Raw genomic sequence first — 14,528 nt, 5'->3', positions numbered from 1 at the left:
TGTCTCAAATGTCCTGCTCCATTACCTGGCCTCTCTAGTCTATGGGAGTGTAGCTATGCAGATAGAGGCCTTTCCTGCATCAATGTGAGAGCAATATATATTTATTGAAAGTACCCTGTCTAACACTGTGGAGGATATCCAGTGATCACTAGAGCATAAGCAAGAGCAGAGGATTCAGGATGACATGGGCAGAGAAGGATGGGGTATAGGCTAGAACAATGTGGTGATATGTCCATTGTGATGACAAAGATGCAGGCTGCTGTAATGTGACGGGGTAAAGGCAGATACTTTACAATGGGGGCACTTGGTGGTATAATGTGGCATTAGGCTTAGGCTATTATAATTTGATGGGCACATGTTGGTGTAATGTAATAGGCACAGGCTTCTATAGCATGATCGGACAAAACATGGTACAATGTGATGTGGAAACAGGATGGTGTAATGTGGTTGTAGGCACACCGTGGTGTATTAAAGTGGTGTGCACAAACTATTATAATGTGGTGTTGGCTACATGCTAGTATAATGTGATGTGCACAGGTTTAAGTAATGTACTAGAAACAGGTTGGTATAATGTGATGGAATACAGGATGATGGGATGTGGAGATAGACACAGACTGTTCTAATATTGTGATGTGCATAGACTTGTACAATGTGTTTTGCATCGGTTTGGGTAATCTTATGTGTACAGGTTGTTATAAAGTATAATGTAATGGGGTGCAGGGTGGTGTAATACCATGATAGACACAGGCTTTTACAATTATGCTGCCATTGCTTGTGTATTCATATACTGCTGAATTACATGACCTTCGTTATGGTGAGCATGACTGGTTAGCTTTTAAAAGTGTTAGGCTATGAGATGTTACTTAAACAGCTTATTCATGCAGATGACTATATACAGTTAAAATTAAACAACCATTATCTTCTGCTTAGTGCTTCCAATTTGATGGCTGCACTTCTAAAGGAGAAGTACATTATCCTGCAGAGCTAGGTACAATCTACAGCCCAAATCACTAACTAAATGCGTCAGTTTTTTGGAGTTGTTACAATTTTGATTCTAAAATAAATGTGCTACATTAATAAGTACATACAGTGGACTTTATAGCTGCTTTGAAGTTTGGAACAGTAATGACCACTTTGATACAACACTTCACGGATGGGACAGAACTGCATCTTATTTTTAAATGTAATGTTTGAGATGACTCGTTTTTTACAGTACATTTGTATATTGCAAGCACTGCCCCCTACAATAGTAGAAACCCCTCTGAATCTTGTCAATAGAGCTCATTGACTTTCAGGAGATTTACACTTTGAAACCGTTCTGTATGTTAATATAAAGTCTAAGCACGCACAATAAAACACAAATAAGTCTCTACAAATTTCTTTAAAAAATTATATTATTATGCAATAAACAACATTGATAAATGTTGATAAAATAATGACATACAACAATCACAAATACATATATATGTAGACTATCTTGTTGGATATAAAATTGATAAAGTAGTTTTCAAAACTAAACGTTCCAGAAGAAATATATAAAATAATAATAAGAAGATATTCTCCTAAATTCTCCCACTTTGTCTTTGCTTCCTCAAAATTCTTAATAATCGCCCGCTCCACACTTAAGTTCCCTCTAACCTGTATGAGGAAATATGTTCTTCCTTCTTTCAAGTTCTCCCTCTCCTATATACTGCATATAATCTAGAGAAGGTATTAAGAAAGGATGGAAGGCAGTATACAGTATGTACTGCAATGTAGGTCACCCCATTACATCTAAAAAGCTCAGTAAAACGTGGTATGCAGTATAAACAATGTGCTTATTGATTTAGCTGGGGACCCAGATTCAAAGTTCAGAGAAGTACCCATCTCTAAAACCTACACTAAGTATTTTACCTCTAACTTCAAAATCTCTCACAACTGCTTCAATTTCTCCTGTAAAGATTCTAGCTCTCTTTCTATTTCGTACGGGAGATCTGCATTGACTTGGTCATCTAAGTATCTCCTGATGTCCTTCACTTCATCTTCCCAGAAGTCCTTTGATATTTCAAACAGCTCTTCCATATTGACATCCCCAAGCCCTTTCAGATTCAGAGCCCCTTCGGCGGGAATGTAGCCAATGGCTGTCTTCTTGGCGCAGTCTTCCCCATTGATCCTGTTGAACATCCATTCAAGGACACGGATGTTTTCACCGTAGCCCGGCCATAGAAAGTTTCCTTGCTTGTCTTTGCGAAACCAGTTGACATGGAAGATCTTCGGTAGCTTGGCAGATGGAAGGTGTTCCATGCTGAGCCAGTGGGTGAGATATCGACCAAAGTTGTATCCAAAGAACGGCCTCATGGCAAAAGGATCGTGCATAATAACCTTGCCTGTAAAGAAACCAGGTTACTTGTCAGTCATCGACTTAGATTATTATTAATACTTGTTGTGCAATTCTTTATGGATTGCTGGCATATTATATATACAATCATTCACCTTTATGTTCAGCTGCAGCTGTTGCTTCTGATCTCATTGCTGAGCCTATAAACACTCCATGTTGCCAACTCAGTGCTTCATAAACCAGTGGCACACCTTTAAATAAAAAACATAGTTTGGTCATATAAAGCAATAAACATTCAAATTATCCTACTAATGCTAAAAAGAGGCTTAACAAAATGAACACCATAATGTGTGCTACAGTCTGTCCTAAATATACTGATGAGTGAAATGCCTTCCATGATGAAATTTCTTCAAGATACTCACCAGCAGGCCTACGTCCACCAAAAATTATGCCTTCAATAGGTACTCCTTCACTAGATTCCCATTTTGGGTCGATAATGGGGCACTGGCTGGCTGGAGTGCAGAATCGAGAGTTAGGGTGAGCAGAAGGTTCACCTGGAACATTGAAGAAAACTATTATTATGACACATTTTAGCACAGCTCTTTAACAATATCAAAACGGAATGCTAACAGGAATTCTTTTGTGAAGATTAAATGTTGTAAGCAAATTGACTGACTGTTTTCATAAAACATCTAGGGAAGACTCCAAATGAAATCTGTTCTATTTATATTTATGAATGTTAGCAGTTAGGAAAACACCATGAAAATATGTATATCCCTTTGTAACAATAGTCCATATTTGAAATTGTGCTAGTTGTAGTCCAAAAATGGATAGAGTGATGTACTTATATTATAGAGAATCAGTTGTTTTAAAGGTTCACTGGCTATTTCATTGATTTTGCTCTTACCATCTTCGGGAGACCATTCCTTGTTTTTCCAAGAGGTCAGTGTGACTCCAGGTGCCAGAGTCTCACCCATGCCTTCCCAGTAGACACCGCCATCACTTGTCTCTGCCACATTAGTGAATATTGTGTTCTTCGAAATGGTCTCCATGGCATTAGGGTTGGTCTTCACAGATGTCCCAGGAGCCACACCAAAAAAGCCATTTTCAGGGTTAATGGCCCTGAGGTTGCCTAAAAACAAGGGATTTTTTGGTCTGATAAGTATAACAAATGAAAGTACACAGACCTTCAAGACTTCCATATCTGTAAAAGTTACACATGAAAGCATATCAAAGCCTATTTTCTTGTATGCGTTTCCACAGGGTGCTCCAGTTTGCTACAGTAAATGCATCATTACAATAAGATTTTGATTTTACTTTGCCTATAAATAACCCAATAACTAAATGTGGCCAGAAACAGTGCTGTAATTTTCTTCCCACTTCCCACTAATTGTTAAGATTGGGGCATACATCTCTAGAGATATGAATGACTTCTTCATGTGAGTGAGTTCTCTGTACAGCACTGCGGAATTAATGGCGCTATATAAATAAATGGTAATAATAATAATAATACCATTCTCATCAAACTTCATCCAGGCAATGTCATCACCCACGCACTCAATCTTCCAGCCGGGAAGGGACGGCTTCATCATGGCCAGGTTGGTTTTCCCACAAGCACTTGGGAAAGCAGCAGCAAAATACTTTTTCTTTCCTTCAGGATTGGTAATTCCCAGAATCTGCAGTGGCAAAAGAATAATTAGATTGACCGGCAAATACACAACTGATCTTTGAATAGATGTTCGGAGGAGAACTGTCAAAGACAGTATAGAGCAAAGAAATTACAACTGTGTGTTTTCGTACCAACATGTGCTCTGCCAACCAGCCCTCTTCCTTAGCAATCCGACTGGCAATCCTAAGAGCGAAGCATTTCTTCCCCAACAGAGAGTTTCCACCATACCCACTTCCAAAGGAGATAATCTCTCTGTGGTCTGGGATGTGCGCAATGAGAGTCAATTCTGGGTTACACAGCCAGTTGTTCACCAGTGGTTCTACAAAACACATATACCCGAATTTAGCACTGAGTCTGTAACATTTCTTTGATATACAAAGACACTTCTTAATAATATTAATATCACTACTAAATATAGAGTAATTGCTAATTGATTTATACAGAACAAACTGACTTACTTTCTAGTGGTAGCGGACAGCCTACAGAATGAAGACATTTAACAAATTCTCCTTCCTCAAGAGCCTCCAGAACGCTAGTTCCCATACGGGTCATGATTCTCATGCTTGCAACAACATAGGGAGAGTCTGTCAACTGAATCCCAATCTTGGAGAGTGGAGAGCCAATGGGTCCCATGCTGAATGGGATGACATACATTGTACGACCTGTGAATAAAAAAGCCATATAAGGATTATACTAAAGGTTAATTGATTTAATATGATATACGAGTGATTGTGTTGACTGCAATGTGTAGATAAACCCCTCTCACTGTACCTCTCATACATCCAGGGAATCTGGATTTAAAGGCTTTCCCAAAATCCTCTTCTGACATCCAGCGACCTAGCTGGCTGATTCCACTTTTAGCAATAGGAACTGTGTCTCTTTGCTCTTGAGTAACAATTACAGTTCTACTTTCAATTCTTGCCACATCCCGGGGATCTGTACGAGCCAGCCAACTAGTTCATAGAAAGAGATAAAAGTATCAGCATCTGAGCCATGCCCCCAAGTACCACACAAACAGTGACAACATCACTGGATTTTATCAGATAATACATTCTTATTGCCTTATCAAAGTTTTGGTCCACACAGGATCTTTTTCAAGCAATACAGTTACACTTACAGATTATATATCAATAGGTATATATAGACTAATATAACTACCATCTCAATAGTGCACCATGCCGAGTATTTTTTTTCTGGTGTTAATACCTGGTCCTTGTTTCTCTACAACCGTCAGGGTTGGGCAAACTGCGGCTCTAAACCTGTTGTTGTACTATAAATACAGGGTGCAACTAGTCTCTATGTTATTTTGCTACAAGCTCCTCACTCACCAGTTCTCATATTTGTGGAGTTTTTTGATCATGCCACTTTCCTCCATCTGATGGAGGAACATCTTGTTCTCTTCCTCCGAGCCATTGCAGATGTGGATATTCTCTGGCTGGCAGATCTGTGCATAGGTGACTATGAAATCACGCACATCTGGGCTTAAACTGTTCAGGTTTCCTTGAGTCACAATGCCCGAGATCTGGAGATCTGTCTTCTGCTGGGATGGCATTGTGGTGCTTTGTATAAGTTCCTGAACTGTGGAGAAATTGGTAGGCCTTATGAGGTCTTCAGAAACATAGATACAGAAAGTTTGATGCAAAAAAAGACTCAGAAATCTATCAAGTCTGGCCATTATAATGCCTAGTTTGGGAATGGTGAGGGGGGGGGGGAGTTCTGGGAGTTGGGTGGAAGATTTGTTTGTAACATTTTTAAAGGTATTTAGAATTCTCTTCTGGCCTTCAAGATTTAATTTTTATTTTGCTAAGTTACCACATTTATGGCCATGGCTATGCTCCATCAGTAGCCAAGAAGGATATATGTGGAAGGAGCCATATCACTTAAATAGCTGGATCAAGGCAATGGCAGTGTGAAGACATGGCTATGGGCTCATAATCGCATCATAAAATTTGACCAGAATTACATTACACACCAAACTTAGGCGCCAAGTGCAAATTAATTTGGCTTTGTAAATCCTCACAATACAGGAGACAAAGACTAAAGGGTAAATATACTATGCGCTTTGAAGGCATTTTTTTTAAACGCCCCATTTATTAAAGACACAGCCCATCGGGTTTTGTCTTTAATAAAATTGCTGTTTAAAGAAAACGCTGGGAATCAGCAGTTCTACATAACCGCCGCATAGTAAATACACCTCCAAATATCTCACACTAATAAACTACTGCCAAGTTTATGTTTCTGTAGATTACAAGCTCTTCAGGTGAGACAACTGAGTTTGTGAATACTTTTAGGGCTAGATTTACTAAGCTGCAGGTTTGAAAAAGTGGGGATGTTGCCTATAGCAACCAATTAGATTCTAGCTGTCATATAGTAGAAAGTACTAAATAAATGAAAGCTAGAATCTTATTAGTTGCTATAGGCAACAGCCCCACTTTTTCAAACCCGCAGCTTAGTAAATCTAGCCCTTAGTCTTAAAAATCTCCAACTTCTTTCTTTAGAATTCAAAGTGGTGTAAAATTAGACAATACAGAAAGTTTGAATTTTTTTGTATGTTTTTAACCTAAACACATCTTTCCATTGGCACTATCCTAACATTATCTCAAGTACGCAATAGTTAATGATGCAAAATGCACGAAAAAATTATTAAACATTATATCACCCCAATGGCATTATAATGCATGCTGATCGGTCAATTGTCACTGTAAATGTTAAATGACTTCACAACAGTATATACATTGTAGATAATGACTGAAATAACCACAGTTTAGTAATATTTCAGTGCAAAATAATTGCAATATAGAATTTTTCATTCCTTTAACATATTTCAAATATTCAAAGCTTCTGTACTTACAATATAGGAGTTTATGATGTAAGAAGTTGTAAAACTTTGTTCTTTTCAAGTCAAGATTTTCTTTTCTCTTTCTTCTGATGATACCGGTTAGGAAGCAGTTTCTTTTAAATACTTTAAAGTATCTCAAGGTCCGCCCACAGGCCCCCACTCCCCCCTCCTCCTCCTAGAGGCTTGTCCTCATGTCGTCATATTGATCTGTCCTGACTTTCAGATCACAAACAAGTTTTGTCGTAATAGATTTTCTGAACAACAAAATTCCTTTAAGAGCTAATGATTGATCAGGAAACTGGCTTTCGGATACACTGTGTACTGATTCATTGTCGCCTACAGCAAGACAATCATAGGTCTAAAGTCACAGCACAGACCATTAACAAACTCACCTGTAAAAATTCATTTTCAAGTTTAATAGCTTGAATTTAAGATATATTAGTGCCATCATACCACAAGCCACAATGCTGCAGGGTATATAATGCAGAGAAGATTTTATCATTTAAGGGACTGAGCAGATCATTTTGTCATGTGTATTGCACAGTCCATATGAATGGTTAGTATATTTTTGGATGTTTTAAGCTGCGACCAAACCACGTCACACAAAACAACTCTAAGGTCTTATACCTAGTGGAGTTTTATTTAGCTTTAAAATCATTAGTAGAAACGTGAGTAAATGTGGGGCAGCACGGTGGTGTAGTGGTTAGCACTTCTGCCTTACAGCACTGGGGTCATGAGTTCAATTCCCGATGGACCCCCATGGCCTTATCTGTGAGGAGTTTGTATGTTCTCCCTGTGTTTGCGTGGGTTTCCTTCAAGTGCTCCGGTTTCCTCCAACACTCCAAAGACCTACTGTTAGGTTAATTAACTATCAAAAATTGACCCTAGTCTTTGCGTGTGTGTGTGTGTGTGTGTTAGGGAATTTAGACTCTAAGCCCCAATGGGGCAGGGACTGATGTGAATGAGTTTTCTGTGCAGTGCTGCGGAATTAGTGGCGCTATATAAATAAATGATGATGTAAAATACAATGTTTTTGAAGCATGTTTTTACTAGTGTTCATATACAGAACACATTTACATGCATTCACAAATGCGCTTGTCATGTTTTTTAATACGCATTTGTGAGAAAACGGGATGTTTTCATCTTTCTCTAGCCAAATGCATGTGTACACACAAGTGGCTATATTCACAATGGAATCAGTGAAACCAAGGTGCACTCTATATATTCACAATGGGGTAAATACAGAGTGGGACATACACAAGGGAGGGCTGGCAAATTTTATTCAAGGGGGCAAGATTTAACTCAGCAGCCTATCAGGAACATTTTAAAGGAAAAAAATGCAGGTGTCTGAGTGACCCAGCCCAAGAAAGCCCACTATATGACTGGCCCGGGGGGCAGAGACATGCGCCAGTTGCGTAGCGTATCTTGCATGAAATCGCTTTGCACATGCCCAGAAAGTGGATGAACAGATATGCTTCAATGCAGATTTGCATAATTCCAGAACTTATGCCCACCTGAGCATGGAGATGCAGGATAGGGGGCAAAAGGGGGGTGAGATGCAAACGTTGGCCGAGTACAGTAAAGTTGTGTTCAGGCAAATACAGCTCATGCAGACCTGCAGAAACACACTGATACGCCTGGAGATGTATGTTAAACGCCTGCTATTGGGTAGGTGCAAATACAATGCAATGATGATGGCTTGTTGTAAACTAGGTGCATATGCTGCTGATGTAGAGGTGGAGACATCTGGAGATGTGTACGTCTCTGCATATGGGCAGAAATACACTTGTTTTCTGTGCTCTTTTTTAAGAGTAACTTACTCCTGTTTTGTGTCCATCTCTGAATCAGGCTCAATGTGTTCCCATTGAAATAAATAGACTTTTTCCTGTGATAACGCATGTTGAATGCACTTAATTGGAGCAAGAAGCGTATAAAAAAATATAATGCAACATGAACATGGTTAAAATGTGAATGGTATGGGATGTTTGAAAGCAATTATTTCCATTATCAGACCCTTTGACATGCATTGGACTGGCATATAAAACACCAATTCAATGCTCAAAAATAACTATGTCACCTAAAAGTGAAGTTAAATGTGTACATAGGTTTGAGGATTTTTTTAATGCTAGTAAGCGTTTTTTTTGCAATTTACAAAATCAAAAATCTAGGACAGCACAGTGGTTAGCATTGCTGCCTCATAGTATTTTAGATTGCAAAATGCACCATCTATGTGGAGTTTGCATTTTCTGTCCATGTTTGTGTGGGTTTCCTCCCGCTTCTCCAGTTCGTTCGAAATCTCATTAGGCATTTTACACAAAGGTGATAAACAATAGATCCCACTATGTTCTAAGCTCAAGCACACACAAACATGGCATTTCTCTTGCTTTAGAATCCTCGTTGTGTGAATGTTTCTTGCTGTTTTTTTAATTTTTTTATGATATAGCTCTAGCTAACTTCCGTATAGATGATCTGTCCCCAAACATATCAATGTAGATTTTTTTTTAATAAAAAAAAATGTTATTTATTTTATGCTTCCTGAACACTTATTAAGCGCTTCTAAACTGTTCAGTAAGGGGCTCATCTAGAGGTGGACGTATATGCGCTCAGAATGTACTCAGGGAAAAGACGCATACAAAATCAGCCTATTTACGTGCATGTGTATGTAGGCATCCAGTGTGTATATATGCTCCAGACGTAGTATGTATACTTATACCCCATAATAACACTGAGACAGCAAAGGTAAAGAGCACAGATATGGTTTGACAGTATTGGTAGTAAACACTAAGTAATAGACAGTACAACTGAAGGCTAAGTAATAGACAGTACAACTAAATGCTAAGTAATAGACAGTACAACTGAAGGCTAAGTAATAGACAGTACAACTAAAGGCTAAGTAATAGACAGTACAACTTGATATAATATAGCCGCAATGCTAATGACCTATCAGCTGGAGAGGTCAAGAAGCATTCCGCCAATCAACTTTATCGCCATGGGTACACAGCTTTAAGGTTTATTAAAACACAACTTTAGATGAGCTTTACTAGCGTTTCAAAGGTATATAAGATGTTTCTAAAGTTCAAACAAAACCTGTGCATAGCCTGTTTGAGGCTGTACAATTATATCTTAATTCTATAGGATGAAATGTGCATGCAAAAACACACTTTACCGCTAAACACTAATATACTGTGTATTTATTTTGAATATTTTTATTTTTAGTTTGTCTTAAAAATAAACACATTTTCTGCATAACTGTACATAGCCAGGACAATAAGAGATTTCATGCAATGCACAACATAGATGTGCTGATACAATACAAAGCAACATTTATCATCAGCTTACAATCTAGTAGCTATCTCGGGAATAGAAAGAAGAACATTTTGTGTCACATAAAGGGGGCACAGGAGTGTAATTTAAGTTGGACAAAACACATTCTCCGTTTCATCTGCCACTCAGCAAAACAGAGTTAACTTTGCCCTAGTTCCAATCTGATGCAAGAAGTCCTGGCTGTTACAGACAAACTGGATCCAGTTAATTACATCAGGGGAGGTCAGTGTGGAGGGGAGGGCTAACACATAGGTCTGGTCACCAAGTAGCTGTCTCATTGGATGGGTAGCTGGAGGCTCGTAAAAGGTGTGTAACTGTGTGGCTGGAGGTCAGAGCGCTGTCTCACTCTCTATCTGACTGTATCCTGTGCAAACTGTGCTGTTACATTATACCCGCTGATAAGCCATACACACCTGACTTCTGTCATTTAATTAGGTTCTTAGAAACTACAGACAAATCCAGATATTACGCAGCCTGCTGCTGTTTTGCTGTTATGAAGCTACAAGCCCCAGCATAGTGACTTTCGTACCATGCTGGGATTTCTAGTCCCCAACAAATGGAGAGCCACAGGTTGGACTTATTTTTCTGTATGTTTAGATAACCTTCACTGATTAATGATTCTGTTATGTCACGATAATGAGACGTAATGCTAGTGGAGGTAGTCTATTGGGTGCAGATGGATCTACATTAGATCTTTAAGTCCTCTTTCCTTATGGATTTCCTTTTCAGGTTGCATTAAAACTTATAAGGACTAAAAAGGCACCATGCACAAAATACAGAGCAGTTGGCAAAAACATGAAGGTAGATATTTTTGACGAGGGGCTATAGAAGTCAGTCATCATTAAACCATTAACAGTATGCGGTGTGATTGTATCTCTGTTATAAAAATAGATCACACAGGTAAGTGCACAGGAAAGTAGGTATGGTAAGGGTGTCAGAGTCAGATTGAATGTGTATTGAATACTCTTGTAGACCAGGAAACATAACAGCAACACGCTCTATCTAATCTACTCTGTTTCTTCTATTTTTATCTGGTACAAAATGTTATATTTTGCATAACTTCCCATACTTAGAAACAAGAAATACCTCAAAACTGGATCTATTTAGAACCCTTAGGAATTCAGCGGTTCTTCCCATTCTGTCTTTTCCCAATCCCTGTAAAATTTTAGAATTTTGGATGAAATTGATATGATTCGTTTCACTGTATCATTGAACATTAGCTCACCTTGGGGCATATTTATTAATGAACTCATTTTGAACACAAAGATAAGGATTGAAATATCGTGTTCCTGCAAAGATGAAAACTTACCTTTTACACTCCCTCTTCTCATCCAAAGAAGAGTGCAATCTACAGACTCTTTCAAACTCCAATGGGTAGTTTCACTAAACTGCGGGTTTGAAAAAGTGGAGATGTTGTCTATAGCAACCAATCAGATTCTAGATTTAATTTTGTAGAATGTACTAAATAAATAAGAGAGAATCTGATTGGTTGCTATAGGCAACATTTCCACTTTTTCAAACCCACAATTTAGTAAATATACCCCATGTGTGCATGCGCTGTCCGAATCATATGATCCCTCTAAACATGCGCTGTTCAGCTCTGCTCTTCGTATCAGAGCTGAAAAGTAATACATATAGTAATGTACTCAAGCCTGAGCTGGCGTACATTAACTTGAACAAGTACAGATTTTCAAAAATTGCTAAGCTGCGGAATCGAGCAGCCCCAATAGATATCTACAGCTCTGCAGTTTGAAGAGATGCAAAGCGCGATGGACTGTTAATAAATGTGAATGATACTTAAACGTGCGCTGGTCCCCCGAAAAAAAGCCATTTTTGGGGATTTTCATGAAAAAAAATAAAAAATAAATAGGCTCTATTCCCATCCGCCGACGCTGTCTCACCCCCCAACCATGGCACTCCAAACTCACCTGCTTCCTTAAAAAGTGCTGTCGCACTGCAGAACGTCTCTGGAGGAAATCTCGCTCCCTGGCTGACTTCCTTCACTTTAAATTTATCCTCTCCTCATTCTGCTCTGCCCTCTCCCTGGCTAAACAAACCTTCTTTAAATCCCTCATTTCCTTTCAGTCCTCTAATTCCCGTCATCTCTTCGCCACCTTTAACTCCCTCCTTTCTCCCCCCCCCCCCTCCGGTCCCTCTTTCCCTCTCAGCTGATGACTTCGCCACTTTTTTCTCCTCCAAAATTGAAGCCATCAGACTCAACATCTCCTCCTCCAACCCCTCTCCCGCTGCCATTACTGCTTCACCTCCCTCTAACAAACAACTCTGGAGCTCCTTCAGCCCCACATCAGGCGATGAAGTTCGCTCCCTTATTCTTTCCTCTCCTCCCTCCACTTGTCCTCTTGATCCAATCCCCTCTAACCTCCTTCGCTCTCTCTCTCCCACTGCCTGCTCCTACCTGGCACACCTCTTCAACCTATCACTCTCCTCTGGTGTTGTACCCTCCTCATTCAAACACGCTCTCTCATCTCTCCTATCCTCAAAAAACCCAACCTTGACCACACCTCCGTCGCCAATTATCGCCCTATCTCTCTTCACCCCTATGCCTCAAAACTTCTTGAGCGGTTAGTCTGCTGTCGTCTCACCAGATACCTCTCGGACAATTCCCTCCTCGACCCTCTCCAATCTGGTTACCGCCCCCTCCACTCCACTGAAACTGCCCTGGCTAAAGTCACCAATGACCTCCTATCAGCCAAATCCCGGGGTCATTTCTCCTTACTTATCCTCCTCGACCTCTCCGCGGCCTTTGACACTGTGGACCACCCCCTCCTTCTGCAAACTCTTCTATCTCTAGGCCTCTCTGGTTCTGTCCACGCCTGGTTCTGCTCTTACCTTGCAAACCGCACCTTCTCTGTCTCCACGTCCGGCTCTTCCACCGCCCCCACGCCCCTTCAAGTAGGAGTCCCCTCTGTTCTCGGCCCCCTTCTCTTTTCGCTCTACACTTCCTCCCTTGGTGCGCTCATCTCCTCCTTTGGTCTTCAGTATCACCTTTATGCTGACGACATTCAACTCTACATCTCCTCTCCTGATCTCTCGTCCACCCTCCTCTCTCGTGTATCTGACTGCCTCTCTGCCATCTCCTCCTGGATGTCCTCACGCTTTCTCAAAATTAACATCTCCAAAACGGAACTCATAGTCTTTCCTCCTTCCAGACTCCCCTCTCACCACAACCTCTCAATCGTTGTTAACAACACTACCATCTCATCTGTCACCCAACTCCGCTGCCTGGGTGTCACCCTTGACTCCTCTCTCTCTTTTGCCCCCCACGTCCAATCCCTTGCTCAAGCCTGTCGCTTCCAACTGTGCAACATCGCCCGCATCCGACCCTTCCTCTCACAAGACGCCACCAAAACCATCATCCATGCACTCATCATCTCCCGCCTGGACTACTGCAACCTCCTCCTCACTGGCCTCCCTCTCTCCCATCTCGCCCCGCTCCGATCTGTACTCAATGCAGCTGCCAGACTTATCTTTCTCTCACGTCGCTCCTCCTCTGCCTCCCCTCTCTACCAAGCCTTACACTGGCTCCCTTTCCCTTACAGAATCCTCTTTAAACTCCTTACTACCACTTACAAAGCTCTCTCCCAGTCTACTGCTCCCTACATCTCTAACCTCCTTACCATTCATACTCCCGCTCGCTCCCTGCGCTCGGCAAACGACCGTCGCCTCTCCTCCACTCTCATTACCTCTTCCCACTCCCGAGTCCAAGACTTCTCCCGAGCTGCCCCCCTGCACTGGAATGACCTCCCTCGCTCCATCCGTCTCGCTCCCAATCTGTGCTCCTTCAAACGGGCACTCAAAACTCACCTGTTCCTGAAAGCCTACCAACCATCCACTTAACCCCTCATCCACTCTGCTTGTTCTCCCTCCTCTCCCCAGGTCCCTTTTTCTCCATTGCATCACTGCCTCCCTTTGTGCCTGTTTTGTCCACCCTCCCTTAGGATGTAAGCTCGTATGAGCAGGGCCCCTCTCCCCTCTTGTCTTCATACCGACTCTTCTGCTCCGCCCTCACTCCATATGTCTGCCCGGAGTTTCCGAAGATAGGTACTCTGTGTTTATTGTTCTGTGATGTTTTACCCTGTATGGTCTACTGTTCGTATTATGTAACGCGCTGCGAAAACCCTGTGGCGCCCAACAAATAAATGATAATAATAATAATAATAATGGTGTAGTGTTGGCTGCTACTTTTTTTTATTTATTTTTTTAATATAAAAAAAATATCTACCGGCCATTTAAATTTTTGGTGCTGCGGCGAGTCAATCAGGGGCCATCATATAACAGGCTGACAGTTTCCATATGTTGATTGGTCTTAGATAAGAGGAAATCTGCTCCTGTTAGTAAATGACAGGCTGGGAGTGGAC

The 14,528-nt window shown here is 40.8% G+C and overlaps 1 protein-coding gene across 1 annotated transcript; it reads right to left on the bottom strand.

The window, feature by feature from the left end:
- Window positions 1–1,376: 1,376 nt before the first annotated feature.
- On the bottom strand, window positions 1,377–6,930 carry PCK1 (phosphoenolpyruvate carboxykinase 1). The gene is made up of 10 exons (XM_075176503.1): window positions 6,838–6,930; window positions 5,315–5,564; window positions 4,758–4,939; window positions 4,445–4,648; window positions 4,118–4,305; window positions 3,831–3,993; window positions 3,225–3,449; window positions 2,740–2,871; window positions 2,473–2,568; window positions 1,377–2,366 (listed from the first exon to the last, which is right to left on the bottom strand). Exons 2-10 carry the CDS (start codon window positions 5,536–5,538, stop codon window positions 1,912–1,914), a joined length of 1,869 nt encoding a protein of 622 aa, XP_075032604.1. The 5' UTR covers window positions 5,539–5,564; window positions 6,838–6,930; the 3' UTR covers window positions 1,377–1,911.
- Between the last annotated feature and the right edge of the window lie 7,598 nt (window positions 6,931–14,528).

This window comes from Mixophyes fleayi, chromosome 6 (genome assembly GCF_038048845.1).
Source record: "Mixophyes fleayi isolate aMixFle1 chromosome 6, aMixFle1.hap1, whole genome shotgun sequence".
Taxonomy (NCBI): Eukaryota; Metazoa; Chordata; class Amphibia; order Anura; family Limnodynastidae; genus Mixophyes; species Mixophyes fleayi.
Note: the sequence above shows the minus strand (reverse complement) of the source record. Positions and strands in the feature narration are given on the sequence as shown.